The following is a 22,888-nucleotide window of genomic DNA, read 5'->3' as shown; positions in this document are numbered from 1 at the left end:
TTACAAGGAACTAGATTATATTAGTGGAAAGTTTTGGGGTTAGATCGCATGTGATATCAATGTGTCACTGCACGAGGAGATTTCTAAGTATATTTGTGGCGATAAACATTAAGGAAAAGCGCCAGTTCATGATGTTAGTGCGAAATAGAGTGTTCAGTAGAAGGTCAGAATACGTTGGCCCGACTACTTGCTTTTAGGGAAAGGGTTTCATATACGTCCAACGAAGCGTGTATAGTTTACAACAGGGGTGGGCAACCTTTTTTGCACTGCGGACCGTTTTTGAAACTGAAATTTTATCGCGGACCGGTCTTAAAAAAACTACAAATATTTAGCAATAAAAACGCTTAAATTAGTTTATCATTCCCGGGATACATGGGCAAAATGCTTTATAGCATTTAACCTGAAAAAGTATACGACCCGGTAACGAACTCCTCGCGGACCGGTACCGGGCCGCGGACCGGCAGTTGCCGACCACTGGTTTACAACGTGAAGCACCCAGGCATTAAATTACTCAGAGTGAAATAAACTGCTCACACCAAGCTTGTATTGTTTTCCACTATGAACACGCAGTATATGGTTACCATATATGCGTAAGCAAAATCCTGGACGGTTTCAATAAATATATTTGGCAACACCAAACATGCGTTATAGCATGTTGTTGTATGCTAACAACCCAAATGGAAAGTTTTCAGTTCGCCAAAAACGGATGGGAATAGCTTCGCTGCAAAACAGTATTTTTGCTAGCTTTAAAAACATAAACCCAATTGCCTTTCAATTTGTGCTGATCAGTTGTTTCCCATGAATGTAGGTTGTATGGAGCATCAAATACGGCACAAAAAAAACAGTTAAAATGTGAACCATAAAGGGAATTTTCGATCGTCTGGTGGTAACCTTATCTTAGTACGACCTGGAATGTAGTCATGTGCGCCCCAAGATAAGGAGAAAGTAATACTGATACATGATTTCTAACGTAGTGAAGTTAAGAGTCACCGCTATAAAGCAATGGTAGAAATGTTTAAAAGATTGTTGGGTTCACCAAAAACAGAAGTCCCAGACTGTATATTGCAATTTGAAAAGAAATGCAACTATTTGATTGAGATGCTTTTAATCAAACTATTTCCCTAGTTTGTGTTTAGTTGTTGTAAATTTTGATTGTAAATCGGTCCATTATATTATTTGACTTTACATAAAGCTCAAAAACGCCCTAACCCAGTAGTTTTCAAACTGTGCGTCGTTTCGATTTTCCAAGGGCGTCGCAGAATAGTTCCGTTTCGTGGCTGAACTCAGTTTATCTCATAGGAATAAGAATTAACACTTTCAGTGCGGTGACGTATATCTACGTCAAAAGTTTTTGATCAAAAATGCGGCTTCCCGTTAATGTACGTCGAGACCAAACAGCCTTTACAGCAAACGCTTGTCTGAGGCGACGCTTGGCGGACATTAAACTTGGTTTTAAATTCCTCTTTAACTTATATTTGCTGGTGCGTCGCAAGTCCATAAAATTTTTCCAGAGGCGCCGCAACAAAAAAAAGTTTGAGAACCACTGCCCTAAACCGCTAAATCTAAAAGCGAACTTTAAAATCTTTATGTGGCATTTGTGTGGTGGCGGTGATACAATGCTTACACAACCAAGCCATTGTTAAACATCACAACGTCACAATGTAAATAGAAGAGGACAATAATGCGGGAAAGCGGTAAATGGGCTGGACATTTTGAGGTTACAATGTGAAACCGCCATGTTTTGACAGAGGAAAACTCAACCGAAAAACAGTGTAGCACGTATGGTGCATTTTAAACTTTGAAACACAGGAAACACCAAGAAAGTTGTGGGTAGTGTATGTGCATCTGTACATAAGGTATTACAAACGTTATATTTGCTCTGAATTGGGTATGAAAACTTTTACAGCAACTTGCATTTACTCCATAAGTCTGACAGTTGTTTCAAGTTTGCAGCTTTTGTCTTTTTGTATCGGTTTTCTATGGCATTGTCCCTGTATGAAACCAGTGCGTTGGTGGACGAAAATTTCGTGTTGATTGTTACCGCACAAAGCTTATTGTCATAGTTGCTATACTTAGACCAGTCACAATGCCATCGCGAAACGAATTTCCGCACTTAAAACAAGCACCTACTTTGACAGAAAATACAGTTAGTGCAAAAAAGCAACCCTGCAGTGGACGTTTAGCGATAAATCAATTCTATTTGAATAAGGATTTACGGTGAACCACATCTGTTTGTTTAAAGATCTCTGATAAAAGTTTTTTCTGCATTTTGTATTTCGTAAACCGATAATTATTACGTACACGTACGCACGCGTTCTTCAACGCCCAGTGAGTAACAAACTGCGTTGTGACGTAACAATGCTATGTGGATTGGTTTCTTTTTGCTGACTCAGCAATGCGCGAAGCACTACAACTACGTCACAATGCCCATCATAGAACGGAATTTTAATGTTAGACTAAACACGCGTTGTTTAAGGCGTGATTTGCGTAAGTGCAAGAGCGTAGACTCCAGCGGATGTTTGAAAATACACGCAGGTTTATAAAAGGTGAGCGTATCAGAGGATGTCAGTAGGTTGTGTTGGCGGGGTAACTGGTAGCGAGGAATGTGCCGTTGTAAGTATCAGTTGCAGTTTATAAGCTATTGCTGCCAGGCAAAATATCAAGTTTATAGAGCTCTTCTGGCAAATTTATTTTTATACCGATGTTTTGACGTCCTATGCAGGTCGCCTTCATCAGGGTAAATAACACTGAATGCGACTAGTGCACAGTGCATGATAAACGAAGGGAAAAAAAATTGAAGGCGAGCTGTATAGGACGTCGAAACGTCGGAAGAAAAATACATTTGCCAGAAGAGCTCTATAAACTTGCTATTGTAAGTTGTTTCGTTCCAAAATTTGTTTAAAATAACAAGTTGAATAGACAAATAGTATTGCATGACTACATAAAAAAAACCAGTTGTCTTTTTAAGTACACAATGTACGGTTGACAAACAGTGATTGATGAAACGTTGTGAAGTTAAACACACTGATATTGGCTTGTATTTTTGCTGAGCTTGCGTTTTACTGTGACATTCATGACAGACGTTTACCGTTTACAAGCAGACGGCGTTGTAATAAAAGCTACATCCTGTAAATTGAAATTAGGATGACAGATTGTGAAGAGCAATGCAGTCGCGAATGGCTGCTCTATGCTAGTTTGTAAACCTGCTTAAACCGTGCATGAACATGTGCAATAAATATTAAGCTGGCATTTTTTCTTATTTTACAGAATTTTGTTTCAAATAAACTCAACAATTGAAAAGAAGCGCACAACGATAATGGCAATCGAAATGGATTCAGGTAAGACAATAGATCTTGTTACGTAACAATCAACGTAGAATATTAGTCATTGCGTGACTTTGGTATAGAGCACAAATCATGACAAATGTGATTGTGACGTCATTAAGGTTGCGCAGACAAAAATGTCTTGTGAATTTTCTGTGTCAATATTGACCGACACAGGTTGGCAAATAAAAATGGCCTCGTTATTACTGGGGCGTATCTGAAACAGAACACTACATAAATCTTTCAACATAAATCTTTGGACATGGCTTTGACAAAATGAATAAAAAAAGCTTTTTATTTCAAAGCTTATTTTTCCCGCTTTTTTTAGAATTCCGATGCGCTTCACATACACTAGCTTTCAGTATGGGCAGATTTTTGGAAATAGCTATTGCAAATCACTACGTTAAGACAACGTAAACATTTGTGCTGTAGAGATATAGATGCTGGCTTTTCCTGTTTTACACGTTAGGCATAAGTTATATCGTTACTGCAGGCTTATTTACTGTATTGAAGCAATGTATTATGTTTCAAGCTCAGACAATTTAAAACCGTATTTACCCAATAAACATGTACTAATCTCACAGTATTAAGTATAGTTTTGTTTATTGTTTAAGCAGCGTTTCAAATTGTTGTCTGTGAAATATATAATAGTGTAATCTCAAATTGTACAATGTCCAATATTAGCAATTATTTGAGCCTTTAAAGCAATGTTTTTTATATATTATCTTTAATTATCATTTGGTTCACGACCACAGCAGAAAACAAACAGACATTTATAATTGAGTTTAGGGCAAAATTTTTTCTCATTATTTGATTTTAATTTAATTCCGTCGCAAAGAATTTAAGCGGTCGTAGACTTAGCTTTCGCCCATCCGGTTAAATATCTGCCAGTAATCTATACACAACAGCGTTTCCTGTGTTCTAGCTAACAATTGCATGTGTTACGTCATACAGGACGTGACGTCGAATACGCCTTCGAGAAATGGTTTCGCGGGGGAAACCACATCATGCAGAACCTCACGACGAAATGGGATCTTGCAGTGGTTCTCACACTAATGTACGTCGTCATGGTGTTTTGTGGAAGAAAGTTTATGGAGTCAAGAAAAAGGTGATTATTTTTTCCTTCTTTTGAACGACACCGAAATTGCAATAAGTGTGTGCACTATGTAAATAAATAACTCTCGACAAACTGCTGGAGCTGGTTCATGGTATCATGTATTTGCAGATGTATTCATTATTTTTCCCCATTTTTTTTTGACTGAGTTCGAATTTGCAATGCGTTTGTTAATACGTAATCGTAATGTGAATACATTTGCCTCTTTTGTCACTTAAAAATAAAGTAAGGAACCACTTTTGTCACAGAAGACTCATTATTCTGCCAACTTTTACTTGTATAATCGCAAGATCTGCTATTACGTAAAATTGTAGAAATCGCAGTTCCTCTAAAATGGCGCTATATTAATAAAGCACACTGAAAAGCGGATTGACCAAACATGAACTAACAGACAGATTGTGCAAAATATTTACAAGCTCGCCGCAGTTTTATGTTTGATTAAACATTGCCATCTGTGACATTAACACATAACACTTGACCTAGAGTAACCTTCTGTTTGTCACAGATTTGACCTGAGATCACCCCTTATATGGTGGTCGACGTTTCTGGCAATCTTCAGCATAATGGGAACAATACGAGTTTGGAAGTTCGCATTTGAATTGTATTCTGAAGGCGGAATCAGGGCATTGTTATGTGACACTGCCTATTTTGACGCACCAATCGCACAGTTTTGGTCATTATTGTTTCTATACAGCAAATTTCTTGAATATGGTAAGCGAGATTTTCTAAATGTGGTTCTGATGGCTATTTAAATGGTATGTTTTATAAAGTGGTATACTATATGCGAAGAGATAGATAAACCGTCTAAAATAGCTTTTAACAAATTGCTTTCTGTTTATAAATCTTGTATGCACTTGCATACAGCAAATACGGTTTTAGGCTGTCTTATAATTATTTGAAATGTATTGGCTTGAATTATTGGAAAAGTATTAGCTGAAATTTTGCGCACATCGTTTAACTTCGCTTAGATAATCCGCCTGTTTGGCAAGAATAATAGTTCATGACCAAGGTTCGACCCAAGTTCTGTGTTTTATAAAAGTTGTGAAAGGAAGTTAACTTGGGGTGGCCAAAGTTTAGGTAACAACCTTCAGGTTAAACGTACACGAGAAGGTTGGTATCGCTTGATTCGAGCCTGACTTCACGCTCTGCCACATTTGTATTTGTATTAATTCGAGGTTTGTAATACAAAACATTTTGGGTTCGGACCCCGATTCTGCCTGCAACTATGCGTTTGCAATCAAATGTTTTTCAAAAAGCAAGTTCTTATAGTTAAAACAATGTACTTTAATTTAATCATAAACATTACTGCCAAAGAACTGGTGTATATAGAACACGTACAGACGTTTCAACAATCTCTGTTGTCTGCATGATTCTACATACATGAGTTCTTTTACTTTTTAAGACCGTGTAATGTGCTTTAGCATTTACAAAACTTTGAATGTTAAAATGTTCATGGCTCGTATACCAAATAAACAGCAACTACTCACATTTTTTGTTGTTATTCCAGGAGACACTGCGTTCATTATTTTACGCAAACAGCGACTGATTTTTCTTCACTGGTACCACCATCTCACTGTGGCACTCTTCTGCTGGATGACCTGGAGAGGAAAATATGCTGGTAGGTCTGGATGTAACAACAGTGTTTCAAAAAACTTTTTTACTTGCGTGCAGATTGAAGCAGTGGTTCCCCCAAAACAACAGCTCATGCAATTATTGCATCATAAGTACTTTTGCTTGCATTTTGTTTATGACCTATCCAAGAGTACGGCAATTATTGCAACGTTTTCAAATAGCTTATTTTTCGGATATAGGTCAGTGGTCGGATTCAGCCGGTTCGCACCGGTTCTATAGAACCGTCTCACGAAATTTTATGAGATCAGCGAACCGGTTGGCATTGCTGGTTACTGTCAATGGACTTTTTCTAACAGAACCGGCTGAAAAATATAACTTTCGTGATAAATCCGGCTAAAAAAAATTGAATCACACAGCTGCATAGGTGGTACGCGAACAGGTTTTTGCGAGATAAGGAGTGGTACGCAAGTTACGCGTGTTTGGGTAGCATTTGCAAAACTAACAAGTTTGAAAGCATGCTAGTTTGAAGTATTCACGAAAAATTGCGATGCACGAATCGTGCTTTAGGTTGTAATTGTGAATCTGTGACCTTTTTGTATTGGTTATACCAGTGGTGAACAAATAACAAAAACTTAACGGCAAAAGCGCATAAAACACAAAGCGCTTCTTGTGGAAGTTAAGCAAATAACGGCTGACAACCTGACATTTATTAAGCCCGTTCACAGCGATTGTTGCTAACATTTCCTCTTTGTTGTGTAACAAGGGGAAGCTTTGTTCAACCGCGTTTTTGCAAACAATTGCAATAGATGGATGTTATTATTACTACAAAAAGCGACCACTTTTTGGGGTGTTTGGCTATGAACCAACGCAGACACTCTGTTGAAATTACTATAATATTGTTTGCACCTATTATTATATCTCATGTTAATAAGTGTCAATTGTTTAACAGGTGGCCTAGTCTTTATGGCTTTGAACTACGCAGTGCACGCACTCATGTACACTTACTACGCGTTTAAAGCGGCAGGATTCCGAATCCCACGACAATTCGCAAAACTCATTACCACGTCACAGGTACGTTGTGTTACGTCACATAAGCATATATATGTCTTCAAATGCAAAGTAACAAAAGAATCTTTATGACGTAACAGATACTTCAAATGGTAGTTGGGTGTGCGACGGTGCTGGCTGTGGCGTTCTACGGCAAAACCGGACAATGCAAGTCTTCAAGAGAATACGTCATATGTGGTTGCGTTATGTACGCGTCTTACCTTGCGCTCTTTATGCATTTCTTTTACCAAACTTACCTCACGAAACCAAAACAGGTTGGTACTTGTTCGTTTTAATATGAATAAAATTGTTTGAAATTTGAACGAAGGTCTAGGTTTACGTTGGAACGCTATATACCAGGGGTCTGTCCATGAGGTTAATGATGAAAATAACGGTCAAATAGACGTAAAAAGCGACATACATATTTATCGTGTTTATGCGGCGCTTGTTTCACACCCTTTTATCACTATTTTATGCGACTCAAATGGATATAAACGGGTGTAAATGATGTGGCCCTTCATAGCACTGATGATGGCATGAGCATTTGCCGAAACGTTTGATCAATAAAGCATGTCGCTTTTAACGTCTATTTGAGCCGTCATTTTGACTAGTAAACATATGAACAGATTCGTATGTAGTGTTTCAGTTAGTTGTAATCTTGCAAAAAGTGTTTTAAATTGGAAAAAAATACTAAAAGAATTCAAATTTAATGCAAATTTATGCGAAAATAGACGCAAAAAGCTGCGAACAATGCCCCACATTCGGCAACTGACAATGGTAACACTGTGATGTCACACTCGGAAGATCAACGTCATAATGGAACACAAGAGACCGATTTACGCGCCAGGAAGTTGCAGCATCAGAACGGAACGCAGTAAAATGCAAATATGGGGAAAATTGTAATTATGTCATGTAACCAATGCAAAGTTTGTAGATTAGATAAAAGGCTATGAAATTAACTGATGCATATCAAATGTGATTGACGTTGCTTCTAGCATGCCTTGCGTTTATGCAATTGTTATTTATCATCAGGATTTTGTATTTGTTTTAGAAATGCCGTTTTTTCGATTATTATTGTGTGTGCTCTAGTATTTTTAAAAAAAAATTTGTGTTTTATATACTTTTTTACGTTTCGTATCGTAGAGGTCAATTGGTGAACTGGATTTTTGCAAAATTAAGTCAAATAAAAGAGTGCTAACAAAAAAGTGGCTTGGTACGCCGTTGGGCGGCTTTGTGCAACTTTTTTTTTTTTTTTATTTTTTTTTTTTTTATTGATAAATAATAAAAAGAGCGAAAAACGGTAACAAACTACATCACACTTCAGTACATAACAGGCGACACCACTTTTTGCGGTAAGCAAGAAAGTTTCCACGTTTTTTTGATACATGACATTCTGATACACGTACTGAGTTAAGGAAGCATACAAATCTAAATACCGTCGGTTTATTTTCACTATATTTGCATTGGTAAATGACATATCTGGCACATAACAACATACAGTTCACCAATTTATCGCCGGATCCACCATTGTGGACACCAAAAAGTAAGTTCACGGGAGGTAACGTCAGTGGGACTCGGGTTCTAGCACTAATCCATGCACAGACGTTTTCCCAATACAGTCTAGTTACATGACAAGAATAAAAAACATGGTAAACGTTTTCTGTAGCATTTTTACAGAATGTGCACAAGTCGGAGTCAATTTTCCCAAAGGAGTGCAATATTTGGTTGCACACGATGGCATTCAGATTTAATTTAATTTGAAAACTTCTCAACCTATTTTCAATAGTGGAATTAAAGTTGTTAATATATACTTCTCGCCACGGCATCTCAAAATTTATGAAAAGCTTGTTTTTCCAAAATTCTTGGGACTTAACTGGCACGCGAGCCACGCTGTCTTGTAGCTTTGTGTAAATTGTTTTGACGCTGTTTGTGTCTTGCTTTGTGCAACTTTGATGTATTGAAAACTGTAGTGCATCCTGGCGCCCATTTTTGGAAAGAAATAGGCTAAAGTGTATCCACAAAGGGGCGACAAAAATACCAAACATTGAAGATTCTACATAAACAAAATCGACCTATTAGAGAGTTAATTTTTAAATCATTAGTTTGTCAGCGATTTGAGAACAGAGTTAATGGCGAGTTAAAGATTACGAAAATTTTGTAATTTGAAACCGAATAATTTCTTTTATTGTAAATATGCCCGTTCGGTTTCGTTGTAGCGAACTTGAAGGGGGCTCGCGTTGAAATCTTTTTCTGTAAAACTCAGTTTGTGAGGTATAACAATGCGCTCAGCAAACACAAGATATTGGCGCAGAAAGAAGTCATTGTTAAACCACCCGACCTTTTATGACGTAACAATACGAATCGAAGCGATTTTGCTAACAATGCAAAAGAAAAATATTGGATTAACGGATTTGTTACATCATAAACTAAAAGGATGACAAGAGTTTTAGCGAATGGATGGTGCATTAAAAGAGTGAGGTCGTGTTTTTTGATTGTTGGATCAACAAACTTAATAAACTATCCACAACCATCATGTTTATTTCCTAAACTGTTTGTTGTTTGCAGCAAAAGCAATGCTAGGTGGGAAGAAATTCGCAAATTATTTTTATCCCAGCTACAGATTGCAATCTTTTTTCCGGTCGCCCACATGCAACTGACGTCATAGACCGATTTATTACGTAACAATGAATGCACAAATTATTAACGTTCCGCTCCAGTGCTCGTGTCACGAGCGAGAAAAAGTTTTCAATTGTGGCGTTTGTGACGTGATAAGCGCTATTGTTGATGTAGAACACGATGTCACTTTATTTTGCAGAAGATTTCCCTGAGTCAGCAAGGTTACGAAAGTTTAAACTTGTTTACGGTGTTTTTAAGTACTGCTAGCCATGGCGTTATTTGCTTTGCAAGCATTATTTAAAAAAAAATAATGAAAAAAAAGATTGGTGAATAATATTGGAAGGTCACAATCAAATTTGCAGTTTTAATTTGTAGTTGTAACTGTAAGAAATTGCGTTGTTGTTTTTCTATCAGCTGCATAAAATTAATTAAATCTCTGAAATTTCCGCGACAGAAGTTCAATCTAAACTAGCTGCACGGTGCAATCAAAATAACAGTTTTAGTGTCAACATATGTAATTGTGCGCAATTGCGTTGTTTCTTGCAAAAATTATTAAACTTTGCATTTTCAATTCGACACAAGTTTAGTTAAAATAGTTCTGCAGGCTGCGATCAAATTTGCAGTTTTTAATGTCAACATTTGTGACTGAACGCGAGTTTCGGGCGCTCAAATGTGCTTGAGAGTTAAGTGGAAAGGGTGATGACCAGTGGACAGTGTTGGTCACTCGAGTTTGAGGCTGTTGACCTGAAGGGCTGAGTTATGTTGTTGTTGTTGTAGGGATGAAAACCTGATTTAGTTTACAATATCCGGTTCAACTGTTGATTCTTAATCAGACTTGTAAGTCGGACACTGAATTTCTATCGAGTTCGGGCCTAGCTTTAAACTAGGCCACATTTCTTGTAATTTCGTCTTTGTAAATTCAACTTTCGGGCCTACAGGCTCATTTTTTTTTAAAGAATCGGGTTTTTCATCGAATTCGGGGCCGCTTGCAGCTCTGTTCTGTATTAAAAGGATTGTCAAATGTTTTGCGAACTTAAAGTATACTTAAAGTAAGGCCAAACACCAACAAATTACAATATGCCATCGCCAGTATCAACGACAGCGATTGTTGAAAGGTTTTCATTAAAATGTTATCACTTTATACAAGTTCTTGTTTTCGATAAAATGCATGTTGGTTGTAATAGGTAGAGGAAAACAAGTTTGTGCAAAGTTTTCGCATATTGAGACCAATTTACGTTTGTTTTATTATATACCTGTTTTACAGTTTTGAACCAAAACGGTTTGTTCTGAAACAGGTGTGACAGGATGCTTTTGCAAAAATTCAACGCACAAATAGAGTTGCAGCGACGCTTCAGGCCAAATAACCATTAACAACACGCTGAGTTTACCACGTACAAGAAGGCTTTTAAGTTATCCGCGGTCAATAATTGACACAAAGTTGAAGTGGACCTGAAATTGCTAGAAGAACCAAAACCTGAAAGCATAAAGCCGAATCCGAACTGTTGTCAAAAAAGCCGAATAAGGCCCGAAAGTCAGATTTACAAGGTGAAATTACGACACAAATGCAAAAAAGTGTAAAGTCAGGCCCGAATCAGACCCGTTTGGTCAAACTATAGTATGAACTCATAAGTCAAGCCTGGCCTGACTTACGACTCTGGTTTAAAAAGTTAAACAAAGCTTTTTCGCAAATACAAACTTTTCGTAATAAACACCTGATTAATACGAACGCACAAACAGCATGTTTTGAAATATTCTACATTCATTTTGCCTGACTATGACGTCATAGAAACGTTGTGACGGCATACACAGAATTTTTATCTTTGCATTTTCTTGTGCGGACTAACATATTTTGACTGTTGTTCATATTAAGGATGTACCACCGTGGACCGGTGTCCAATAAGCCAACTTAGTTTACGTGTTTACGTTGACAAGCTTAAGTGACGCCCACAGCATCAGAAATTTGGAACAGACTCAATTCAAGCAGGGATTAAAATCGTTTAACGTTTTGCAAGCGACGCGCGATTCGCTCTTTAACGGAGCTCGAAATTCCATTGTTACTACACTATGAGCAATTGTTACCTGATAATCGGTGCTTGAACAATACTTTCGAATGCCGCAATTGTTAGTCGTTGCAGAACTTTAAGTTTAAACACACTTCTAAACTTACATGATAAAGCAAGCATTGTTTAGTTTTAACTTATATTTACTTTGTTACTTTTCATAGTTACTGTTATATAAACTTTTGCTGCCAGGCATAATGTCAAGTTTATGGAGCTCTGCTGGCAATTGTATTTTTATTCCGACGTTTCAACGTCCTATACAGGTCGCCTTCATCAGGGTAAATAACGTTTCATTTGCCAGAAGAGCTTCATGAACTTGATAGTTACTGTTGTTGCTTATATTTTAACAACATATTTTTTTCCTTGTCAGGGATTTATTTCGTTTCCAAACTTGCATAGAGTTCTCCTAATATGTCGCGTCACAGAAGAGTTTATCGTACTTACATTGTTCCATTGTTGACGGAATTTACGTCACAATTCATGGTGACGTTTTGGGGCAGCATGGCGATGAAACCTTACGGAAACGAGGGAGGAACTGGAACTGACAAAAACACAACGTAAGTCCAATCCCATCACAGACTACATTTTTGTAGCCTACGCCTTGCCATATGGTGGTGAATGATTGGTGACCGGCTGATTCCGTATGGCGCCTTCAATGGGCCTGGCGTACTGTGATTTATATAAGTGTGTCTGCACGAACGCTTCAGGACTGAGCCCAGTTATAAATAGAAGTTTCCGTCTATCTTGTCATTTCTAAGTCTAAATTTAATTTTTTAATTTAATCTTTTCCAGAACAACCAACGAAGAAACAAACGTTAGAAGTTGTAATAAAGAAGACGATTATCTCCTCACAGTGTTCATGCCGGCGTTTCAAACAGGACTCTCAGTGTGGATGATGATTGCTGTGTTCTGGAAGATCAGGTGGTCGCGGGTTTGAATCCTGCCTAATATTTATTATTACAAACATCGCATCAGTTTTTAATGATAACACAAGTCAGATGTCCGTCTAAATAAATAATTACATTGTATTTTAGTGGTCGGCAACCGAAGGTCCGCGAGGAGTTCGTTACCGGGCCGTCTAAATAAACAATTACAATGTAGAGTAAAGCATTAAGTTATAGTTAATTCTGCTGTAGAAAGATTTGTCAAATACGTTTTTTTATTACAAAACATTGGTATTTACCAAGTAGATTTATGAATATTCCTGCAATATCAGAAAATTCTTAGCTCTGTTTGCAACTTCTGTGATGCTAAAACAGTTTTATTTACAACAAAACTGTTTGGATTCGCTTTATTTGTTTCATTAATTTGATGTTTTTTGGAACTGTTAGACAAGTTACAAGGTTTAAAACCGCATACTAAATCAAACTTTTTATTTTTTTGATATTTTTTTGTTATTAGCCTTTAAACTTACCATTTTTCCCTTCCAGCGGAGCTCACTTTAACCCAGCCATCTCTATTGGTTTCTTGGTAGCAGGAATACTCAAACCAATCATGTTCATCCCGTATGTTCTGTTCCAATGTCTCGGATCAATTGTAGCCGCCGCTGCTGCAAAGGTGAGTGTAGCGTCGCACCTTCAGTGCAGCGCCTGGACAAGCTACCAGTGCGAGCAACAGAATTTTATTTCGACCAAGATGAATGACGCGCGCAATAAACGCGGTTTTCTGCAAACATAACAACACTAGTAAAAGTCAGAACGAGGAACAACGACAAAACGCATTTACAGGAGAGAAACAAAATAACGTACCAAACTTTGATCGGTCCAGGCATAAGACTTCCCAGTTGGAAATCACAGATTACGGTTTTCACACTGTAAATATCGTAAGTCGTAATCAGTAAAACACATAAAAACACACCAAGATACAGGCCACTACATTAAAACATACCGGCATACAGCAATGCAACCGAGTCACTTCGTCGCACAGATCGATGCAGGCCGAATCTTGCCCACAGTAAATTAATCGGGTCACAATAATCCAATGCTCAGCGCAAAGTTCACAGGTTCAGTTCACTTAGGTACAACTTTTGCACATTTACAATATACTTTCTGTTTCAAACAGAATCAGAAATACGTTACTTAGCTATCACAACTCACTTTCATGCGTTCAGCACATCACAGACACTAATAAACTAATAACCATGCGGTCTCGCACCACAATGGATTTTACGTCACAAAGTCATTGTTGTGACAATAGCAATGCCAGGACGATCTCCCTGGCACCCGTACATAACAGTTTGCGCCGCTAGAGGCAAGAAATCTTACATCCTCCCCCACCAAAATGGGAAACGCTACAGTTAATGCGTTTACAATTTTTTACAACAATTAAAAGATTTGCGCCTCATTAGGCTCCGACGCGCTCGAAATAAACGTTCATGACAGTCCAAATTTTCTACATCCTTGGCTCTGTTTCTTCTTCGTCGCCCCCAGTCTCGGCAGGAACGATAACGCACAGCTTTGCAACAGGTCTCTTCAGAACTCCGCTGGAAGTCTTTACTTCAACGCTTCGGACAATTCCGTTTTTGTCGTGGAATATGTTAAGAACTCGGCCCATAGGCCAGCGCCCCCTCGGGGTCGAATCGTCTACCAACAGCACAATGTCGTTAACGGCAAAATTCTTCTTACGTTCATGCCACTTCTGTCTGGCGATGACCGTCCGAGGGTATTCTTGCATCCAACGACGCCAGAACTCGTCAGCAAGGTACTGAACAGCACGAAACCGGCGTCTCGCGTAGCAGTCGGTCTTCGAAGTATTCACTGGCGGCAAACCGACCGTTGGCTTTAGCTTCAGCAAATGGTTAGGAGTAAGTGGTAATTCCTCTCCTACTTCTAATTGAACTTGAGTCAGGGGCCTCGAGTTCACAATATCTTCAACCTCAAGGAATAAAGTGTGTAGCAAATCGTCGTCGAGTGGTTTGTCTGGAAGCAGCGTCATCAATATGCGGCGGACAGATCTGACCATCCTTTCCCAAGCACCTCCAAAATGACTGGCACTAGGAGGATTAAAGTGCCAAGTTACCGCCCTTTGTCTCAAGTAGTTGTGTATTTGCTGTTGGTTCCATTCATCGACGGACTCTCGGAGAACTCGTTCCGCTCCGACAAAGTTTGTCCCGTTATCTGAATACATGTGCTTGATTGGTCCGCGACGTGCAATGAAGCGTCGCATAGCGTTAATGAAAGCATCTGTCGAAAGGTCGGGGGAAACTTCCAGGTGGATGGCGCGACTGGTCATACACGTAAAAAGGCACCCATAGCGTTTCACTTCACTTCGGCGTATCTTAATTGTGAAAGGTCCAAAGTAGTCCACCCCAGTGTGGGTGAAAGGGGCCTCATTTAATTGTAGTCTGGCCGACGGCAGATCGGCCATTTGCTGCGATCCTGGGTTGGCATCACGTCGTCGGCAAAGTTGACATTTTCGCAAGGCACGACGGATTGCAACTCGCGCGTTAACAACCCAGTAGCGCTGACATAACAGGTTCATTGTATGGTTGACACCTGAGTGTCCCGCTTTCTTGCTGTGGTAGTGTTCAATTAGCAGATCGGTAAAGTGAGATTGGTGTGGGATAATGGCGGGATGTTTAGCCTCGTAATCCAGGCAACAGTTTTCCAGTCTTCCTCCTACTCGCAACACGCCGTCTACCATGATGGGATTTAGCTTGTAGATCTGAGACGTCTTATTTTGGTGCGAGGGAAGGTCTCCTTTAGTCCAATTTGGGAATTCTTGCCGCTGGTTGTATTGTACGAGTGCCTTTTCAGCGTCCTGTAGCTCAATTACGGTGATTGGCGAGCGAGAAAGCGTAGCGGTTTCCCCTTTAGTCTTTTTGTGAAGATATCCTCGGACGCGCAAGAGCCATCCAGTGGCGATTTTAAGACGGTAGAGCGACGAAAAGTGGTTGATCAGCTTATCGGTCGGTGAGCAGTCGCTGATTGAAAGAAACACGTTAGTTGCTTCTTTTAAATCAAAGCTGCTGTAGATTCCCCCCGGTACTTCGGGTTTAGCAAATCCCTTGGGCCACTGATCCGGGGGAAATCGCAGGAAGTCTGGCCCGTTTTGCCATAATTTCGACCCAACGAAGGCGTCGGCCGCCATGCCGCGTGAGGCTTGGTCTGCTGGGTTCGAAGCGGTAGGGACGTGTCTCCAATCATGTACGCACGTAAATTTCTCAATCTGCGAAAGCCTGTTTCGAGAAAATACCGGAAAGTTTTTGCTGTCTGCAAAGAGACTGTAAAGAACAATAGTAGAATCACTTCAAAAAACACAAGGGCAGTTTTCCATACACAGCTCCTTCTTGACTGTCCTGGAAAGCTTGACAGCATCCAGCGCCGCCTCCAACTCCAAACGAGGGATCGTGTGCTTTCCAGAACCTGACAAGAGCGACCTTCCCATTACAAAACTGCAGTGTGCACTGCCGTCTTCCATCGTTGTCCGTAGGTAGCACACACATCCTCTTGCAACTGTAGAGGCATCAGCAAAGAAATGCAATTGTTGGCCTGTTATCTCGTTCGTTGTTTTAGGCCTAAAACATCGGGGAATCCGGACAGCGCGCAAACGTTCCAAGCTGCCGCACCATTTTCTCCATTTTGTCAAGTCAGCTCCACCAACTTCCTCGTCCCAGTCCAACTTCTTCTGGCACAGATTGCGGTACATCAATCGGGCCTCCAGAACGACAGGTGCCACGAATCCCAGGGGGTCAAAAAGGGAATTAGTTACCGAGAGCATACCTCGTCGGGTCAGCGGTTTAGCGGGCAGGTCGACGCTAAATTGAAACTCATCTTCATTCACGTCCCAGTTTATTCCCAACACACGTTGCTGCACGCAATCCCCTAAAGAAACGTTTTGGCATGCCTTGCCTCTTTCTTGGACTGGAACGGATTCCATGACTGCGTCGCTGGTGGAAACCCACTTCGTCAATTTGAATCCACCCAAGGCGAGCAAGCCTTTTAAGTCTTTCACTAACTTAACGGCGCTTGAGTCGCAAGGGGCTGTCGCGAGGCAATCGTCGACATAGAAGTTGTATCTCACAGCATCAGCAACTCTGGGGTCGAAGAACTTTCCGTGCTCCCTTGCAGTTTCACGTAAACAAAACGTAGCGCAGCTGGGGGAAGAGCGGGCACCGAACAAATGTACATTCATCCTGTGCGGAGTAGCCACCTTTGACATGTCTCCTCCTGGCCACCATAAGAACCTTAAAGCGTCGCGATCACGGGGAGCGACCGACACCTGGTGGAACATGGCCTCTATGTCCGCGACAACTGCAACACGATCCTTTCGGAACCTCGCCAAAACGCCAACAAGGTTGTTTACCAAGTCGGGTCCCTTCATTAGCTTGTCGTTAATTGATTGACCCGAGCACTTCGCGGCACAGTCGAAAACGATTCTGACCTTTTCAGGTTTCTTTGGGTTGACGACTGGGTGGTGTGGGAGGTACCATACTCTATTCTTCGTACCAACTTGGTCTTCAGGAATTCGTTCTGCATAACCCTTTTCTAACAGGGTGGCCATATTCTCGATGTACTTATCGCGCATCGCAGAATTCCGCAACAGGCGCTTCTTTAGGCCTTCCAAGCGCCCACTGGCCATTGGCAAGCTGTCTGGGAGAACCTCACTGTCATTCTTCCACGGAAGTGGCAGCTGATAATGCCCGTTGACGCGTTCTACCAGTCGCGTCATCATATCGTAGGCGACTACATCCTCCCTCGAGTATTTCATCCCAAAATTAGAAACCTCCTCGTGACTGCGCAGCCATTGCATCAGAGATTCAACATCGCCGATATCGTCTTCTAGCGATGGGAACGAGCTTCCTTCATCGTTAATAAGTACGTTTCCTAAACAGTCAGCTTCAACATCTGAGGAAAACGCCGTCAAGTAGAAGCTGGATTCTTCCTCCACATACGCTTGTGTCTCCAGAGAAGGGCCCTTCAATAGCCATCCCAGTGGCGTCCTAACCGCATCTGGGGTTTCGCGTGGATTGGGCGCAAAGCGGCTCTCCAGGCACCTGTGTGCGATCGCATTATCGTTCCCAATCAGCAATGTTACAGCGCCACCCTCTATTTGTGGCAAGTCGACACCGCGCAAATATTCGTACTTTTCCAGCCTTTTAGCTTCTGGTACCCGGCTAGGGTTGGCGGGGATCCTATCAACCAATACAACATCAGGGAGTTTCAGCTCTTGTCCCCCCTTTAGCGGTGAAATAAATAGTGACACAGAAGTAGTATCAACGGCTACAGGCTGATCCGTGGTTAATGTGTTTAGCTTAAAGTGCACGCCATTCGCAGTTGTTTTAGCACCCAATTTCTCTGCCAACTGACGTTCGCAAAATGTCATATTAGAACCTGAGTCAATCAAGGCGTATGTATTCACCAGCTTGTGTCCACATCGTACTTGAACAGGAAGTATATCCAGGTAAGCGGACGGTCTCCGTGCCAAACCATTTTCTCTGTTGATGACGGAATTCATGCAGTCATTGTGAAATTCGCCCACATTGCCGTTTCTCTCTTCCTCGGAATCTGTGGGTTTGCTTATCCACTTCGGGTTGTGAAGTAAAGTGTGATGATAGGCACTGTCGCAACCTTCCTCGTCGCAGTTAGTCTCAGCTTTACAATCGCGTACCGAATGCCCAGGAGACAAACATTTGTAACACAGCCCTTTGATTCTTGCAAACTTTCTTCGCTCCTCGTACGATTTACGTTTAAATTGTGTACACTCGTCGATTCGATGAGGCCTTTTGCAAAGTGTGCACAGACGTGAGAAATCAGCTGCGGCGGCACTCTCCGGAGCTGATACGTTTACGTTATACGCAAATACTTTCTGTCTTCTGGGTGCAGCCGTGTCAGCCTTTTCCACAGGAGAAGAAAACAAGCACTTTCCAAAAACCGAATTAGCTTCTCGGCTTTGCTCTATGACAAACTTTGCGAAGTCAGCAAATCTCGCCACATTATTTGTTCTATCCTGAACACGCAACGATTCAGAGACCCATTTTTCCCGCATCTTAAGTGGCAGTTTGTAAGCAATCGAGGAAATGAATCCCACCGAGTCTACAATGGACGTACCAACCATTTTTTCCAGGGAAGCACAGCAATTTCGGAGTAGTACGGCCAGTTTCTCGAGACCGACTGGGTCATTTGAAGTTAGTCTCGGGACATCCTGTAGCAAATTCTCGCAGCGCCGAGCTATTATATGGGGCTGCCCGTACCTTTCGTATAATTCGCGTCGAGCCATTTCGTAACCCTCTCGAGGGCTTTCACACGCAGAATGATGCTTCATATGTTCGTATACACGCTCTTCGCAATGTTGCAACAAATAAATTAGCTTCAGGTCGAACGATTCAACCTTATCCGCAATATGCAGTTGGTAACGGTTGATAAAGCTCCAATAGTCCATGGGGTCACCTTTAAACTTTTCTACAATCGGTTTCGGGAGAAAACGTTCACCAACCTCCAGGTATCGGTTGTGGCTAGCACGGGGCGCTCGAGTTTCGAGTGGTTTGGGGGGCGCCTGATAGGAATCAAATTTAAGTTGTGTCGGCTCATGTGCGCGGCATTGATAAGGCGGAATTGCTTCTTCTTTAACGTATTTCTGGACGAAAGTGTCGCGTTCGGTATATCGCTGGTCTTGCGCATTGTTCTTACAAAGTGCTGTCGGTTGCGCTTTGTAGTCAATGTAGGTATGCACAGGGCTGTCCAGTGGGCTACTCGGCAAAGGCACTGTTGTCGAGCCAGAAAATCCAGGATGTTGCTTACCACAAATGGATTCAGCTACAGACGCATCCTCCCAAGCTCTAGCTTCAGTTTCAGCAAGTTCCAACTTTCGTTGCGACTCTCGGTCTGCTAACTCTCGCTCAAGTTCTGCCTCGCGGTCCGCAAACTCGGCCAAATCTTGCTTTGCTTTTGCCTCGCGGTCGGCCAAATCTTGCTTTGCTTTTGCCTCGTGGTCGGCCAAATCTTGCTTCGCTTTTGCCTCGCGGTCCGCCAGTTCCTGTTTTAATTTCCTTCTAGCCGCCTCCTCTTGCTTGCGTTCCTCGTCCTGTCGCCGGGTCACTTGGGCAATCCGAAGTTTAACTTGACTTTCTTTCAACCTCAAGCTACGCATGGAGCTGGTCGTAGAGCCTATACTCTTTTGATCGTCTACGATAAAGGGACTGTCCACTAATGGCGGTAGAGATGCATTGGAAACTGGAGTTTTTTGCCGCACATCACACAGCCATTGTTCCATACGCTCGTCGAACTCGATCTTGTCTCGAATATAATCTATCTTTCTTGTGCGGCTACCTGGGACAATGTCCCCGTCGGACATTGTTTCGCACAGTGACATTACTCTTTGAAAGTCCTTTTCGACTTCGGGAAGGAATTGTTCAACGACAGGCGCGTCGGTAGGTTTAAGTAACAGACTTTCAGCTCTGACATATTTAGCCATGAGACTTCTGTGAGCGGCAACAATAACTTCATCATCCGGATCCATTGTTGGTTAAGACACGTTGATCAGTTTGAAAACGATGTAGCGTCGCACCTTCAGTGCAGCGCCTGGACAAGCTACCAGTGCGAGCAACAGAATTTTATTTCGACCAAGATGAATGACGCGCGCAATAAACGCGGTTTTCTGCAAACATAACAACACTAGTAAAAGTCAGAACGAGGAACAACGACAAAACGCATTTACAGGAGAGAAACAAAATAACGTACCAAACTTTGATCGGTCCAGGCATAAGACTTCCCAGTTGGAAATCACAGATTACGGTTTTCACACTGTAAATATCGTAAGTCGTAATCAGTAAAACACATAAAAACACACCAAGATACAGGCCACTACATTAAAACATACCGGCATACAGCAATGCAACCGAGTCACTTCGTCGCACAGATCGATGCAGGCCGAATCTTGCCCACAGTAAATTAATCGGGTCACAATAATCCAATGCTCAGCGCAAAGTTCACAGGTTCAGTTCACTTAGGTACAACTTTTGCACATTTACAATATACTTTCTGTTTCAAACAGAATCAGAAATACGTTACTTAGCTATCACAACTCACTTTCATGCGTTCAGCACATCACAGACACTAATAAACTAATAACCATGCGGTCTCGCACCACAATGGATTTTACGTCACAAAGTCATTGTTGTGACAATAGCAATGCCAGGACGATCTCCCTGGCACCCGTACATAACAGTTTGCGCCGCTAGAGGCAAGAAATCTTACAGTGAGTAAACAAAATATTATTTGAATTTCTATTTTTTTTGCTTTTTAAACGACCAGCCAAACTTCAAAAACCAGAATTGCAGTTGACCTCGAAATAGGGAAATGTATTTTTTGAAACAAAGCCTGAATTAGACTTAAATGTTGTTTTTGGAACTTCTGACAAATTTAGCATTTAAAACAACACGTTGTGACCAGATGCAACACCTTTACTGATCTAATGGTCTGCAGTTTTCGATGTTGTTTAAATATTTTAGTGTCATAATTGTGCAATTGTTTTTTGGCTGTGTAATGCAATATGCATTGATAAAAAAAGAAGATTAATTGTAATCTTGATTTCGACATTAATGCCAACAAAGATAGCTGCACGAGCCAATACCCCCTGCCAGGTTTTTTTTAAGGTTTGGTTTGGGTGACCGCTAAGTAGTTTTAAGAGACCGCAAGTGTTTCATTTAAATACCAAAAAATAGCCATTTCCAAATTTTGGGAAACCGCTGGAGAAATTTGGGGGACTGTTTTGGTCCCCCAAAACACCTTTAAAAAAAACACTGCCCCCTGCTAGTGTGCACTATCTGTCTGTAGCTTATCATTCGATGTTATTCTATTTCAGATTATTTTAGGTGAAAACCCAGGAATTATAGCGATTCCTGACCATGTTAACACATCAACAGTATTTCTTAACGAGTTCATATGTGTTGCGTTGCTTATATTCTGTGCATTGACGACATGCGCTGATCCGAAATATGACCAACAAACTGGACTGCTTGCTGTGGGATTGTGTGTATTTCAAGGAATACTGTCGGCGTAAGTTGGTAGAATTTTAAATATTTGGCGAACGTTTTGTTTGCACCAGAAAAATAAAAGCCATAAAAAGTGCTTGGAAAAAGACTTTTAAAATTGCTAACGAAACCTAAATTATGCAAAAAAGTACATATTTTAAACAAAAACTACTTTTAAACGTTTTGCAACTATATATTTGTGACGTAACATACCTTACTGAATGCCATTTTTCTATTAATTATGACGTCACAGGAAGTGGGTTGGAACAGTAGGGATCAGTCCATCACGTGCTTTTGGGCCTGCTGTGATAGTTGGAGGAAAAGCATGGAGTCGGCACTGGCTTTTCTGGGTGGCTGACCTGTGTGGCGGAGCATTTGCTGGAGTTTACTACATGTAAGTGATTATTTGTTGTAATAACTTACAAACAGCGGCTAACTGCTTCTTGCTAAAGAAGGCTTAGGAAAAACATTATAACGATGAAATTAGCTACAACAAAAACACAACCACCAGAAAACCCGAATACACTGACAACTTTTTCAGGGCGAAACTAAAACAAAATTTTGAGACTTTCTTTTACGAAATTAAAACAATTGCAACACACTGTTAGAACAAAAATGAACAAACAAAACAAGACTTGCTTTGCAAAAAACAGCAAGTCCAATTCCGAAGTAACAGCCCTCAAGTACCCAATCCAATGCCCTGGATCTAAATCACTTTAACACTTTGACCAGGTTGTTTTTCGCTCCACCCGACAAGTGCTGGCTGGAAAGAATACACAGGTCACCAAAGAATAATACCAAAGGCAGCGGCAGCAACGAACTCGATTCCATGGTGCACGATGACGAAGAAAAACACGCATGACGTCACCAGTGATGACGTCACGTCGAGACGAAAATGTTTTGGTTCTGTGTGGCCTCTAGTGTCTGGAAAACATATTTTGTTTGCTGCTTACACTGACCTCAAGGTTTCTGCTTCGTTGTAAATTTTTCTTAAGCTTTAGTCAAAAATAAAAGAAAGCGAAAGCAATTGTTGTTGTTATGCATACATTAGAGATTCAAAAACAACTGACATCGCTATATTCTTTCAATTATAAACGTTTCGGTAACTGGTATCTTGGGCTGATTTTGGCTCCATAAAACAAGCTTGCCAGATCTTGTCACATGGAAAGCTATTAGTGCTTAGCCA

At 40.9% G+C, this 22,888-nt stretch overlaps 4 protein-coding genes across 4 annotated transcripts; 2 read left to right on the top strand and 2 right to left on the bottom strand.

Annotated features, from left to right (window-relative positions):
* Positions 1 to 1,782: 1,782 nt before the first annotated feature.
* On the top strand, positions 1,783 to 8,248 carry LOC145218944 (very long chain fatty acid elongase 6-like). Its single transcript, XM_080086364.1, has 8 exons — positions 1,783 to 1,856; positions 3,268 to 3,338; positions 4,278 to 4,431; positions 4,943 to 5,148; positions 5,945 to 6,055; positions 6,959 to 7,080; positions 7,158 to 7,331; positions 7,788 to 8,248. Exons 2-8 carry the CDS (start codon positions 3,317 to 3,319, stop codon positions 7,932 to 7,934), a joined length of 936 nt encoding a protein of 311 aa, XP_079942490.1. The 5' UTR covers positions 1,783 to 1,856; positions 3,268 to 3,316; the 3' UTR covers positions 7,935 to 8,248.
* Positions 8,249 to 8,269: 21 nt separating this feature from the next.
* On the bottom strand, positions 8,270 to 9,101 carry LOC145219978 (uncharacterized). The gene has a single exon (XM_080087274.1). It carries the CDS (start codon positions 9,099 to 9,101, stop codon positions 8,370 to 8,372), a length of 732 nt encoding a protein of 243 aa, XP_079943400.1. The 3' UTR covers positions 8,270 to 8,369.
* A 1,862-nt stretch (positions 9,102 to 10,963) lies between these two features.
* Positions 10,964 to 22,729, top strand: LOC145218196 (aquaporin-like). Its single transcript, XM_080085592.1, has 7 exons — positions 10,964 to 11,217; positions 12,103 to 12,289; positions 12,525 to 12,653; positions 13,163 to 13,289; positions 21,534 to 21,727; positions 21,956 to 22,096; positions 22,435 to 22,729. Exons 2-7 carry the CDS (start codon positions 12,144 to 12,146, stop codon positions 22,562 to 22,564), a joined length of 867 nt encoding a protein of 288 aa, XP_079941718.1. The 5' UTR covers positions 10,964 to 11,217; positions 12,103 to 12,143; the 3' UTR covers positions 22,565 to 22,729.
* Positions 13,338 to 15,821, bottom strand: LOC145218195 (uncharacterized). The gene is made up of 2 exons (XM_080085591.1): positions 13,481 to 15,821; positions 13,338 to 13,397 (listed from the first exon to the last, which is right to left on the bottom strand). The coding sequence occupies exon 1, from the start codon at positions 15,819 to 15,821 to the stop codon at positions 14,124 to 14,126; it is 1,698 nt and encodes a 565-aa protein (XP_079941717.1). The 3' UTR covers positions 13,338 to 13,397; positions 13,481 to 14,123.
* Positions 22,730 to 22,888: the final 159 nt, after the last annotated feature.

The sequence above is a fragment of the Phallusia mammillata genome, chromosome 3, assembly GCF_965637545.1.
Source record: "Phallusia mammillata chromosome 3, kaPhaMamm4.hap1.1, whole genome shotgun sequence".
Lineage (NCBI taxonomy): Eukaryota > Metazoa > Chordata > Ascidiacea > Phlebobranchia > Ascidiidae > Phallusia > Phallusia mammillata.
The sequence above is the reverse complement of the archived record's forward strand: the minus strand, read 5'-3'. Positions and strand labels throughout refer to the sequence as shown.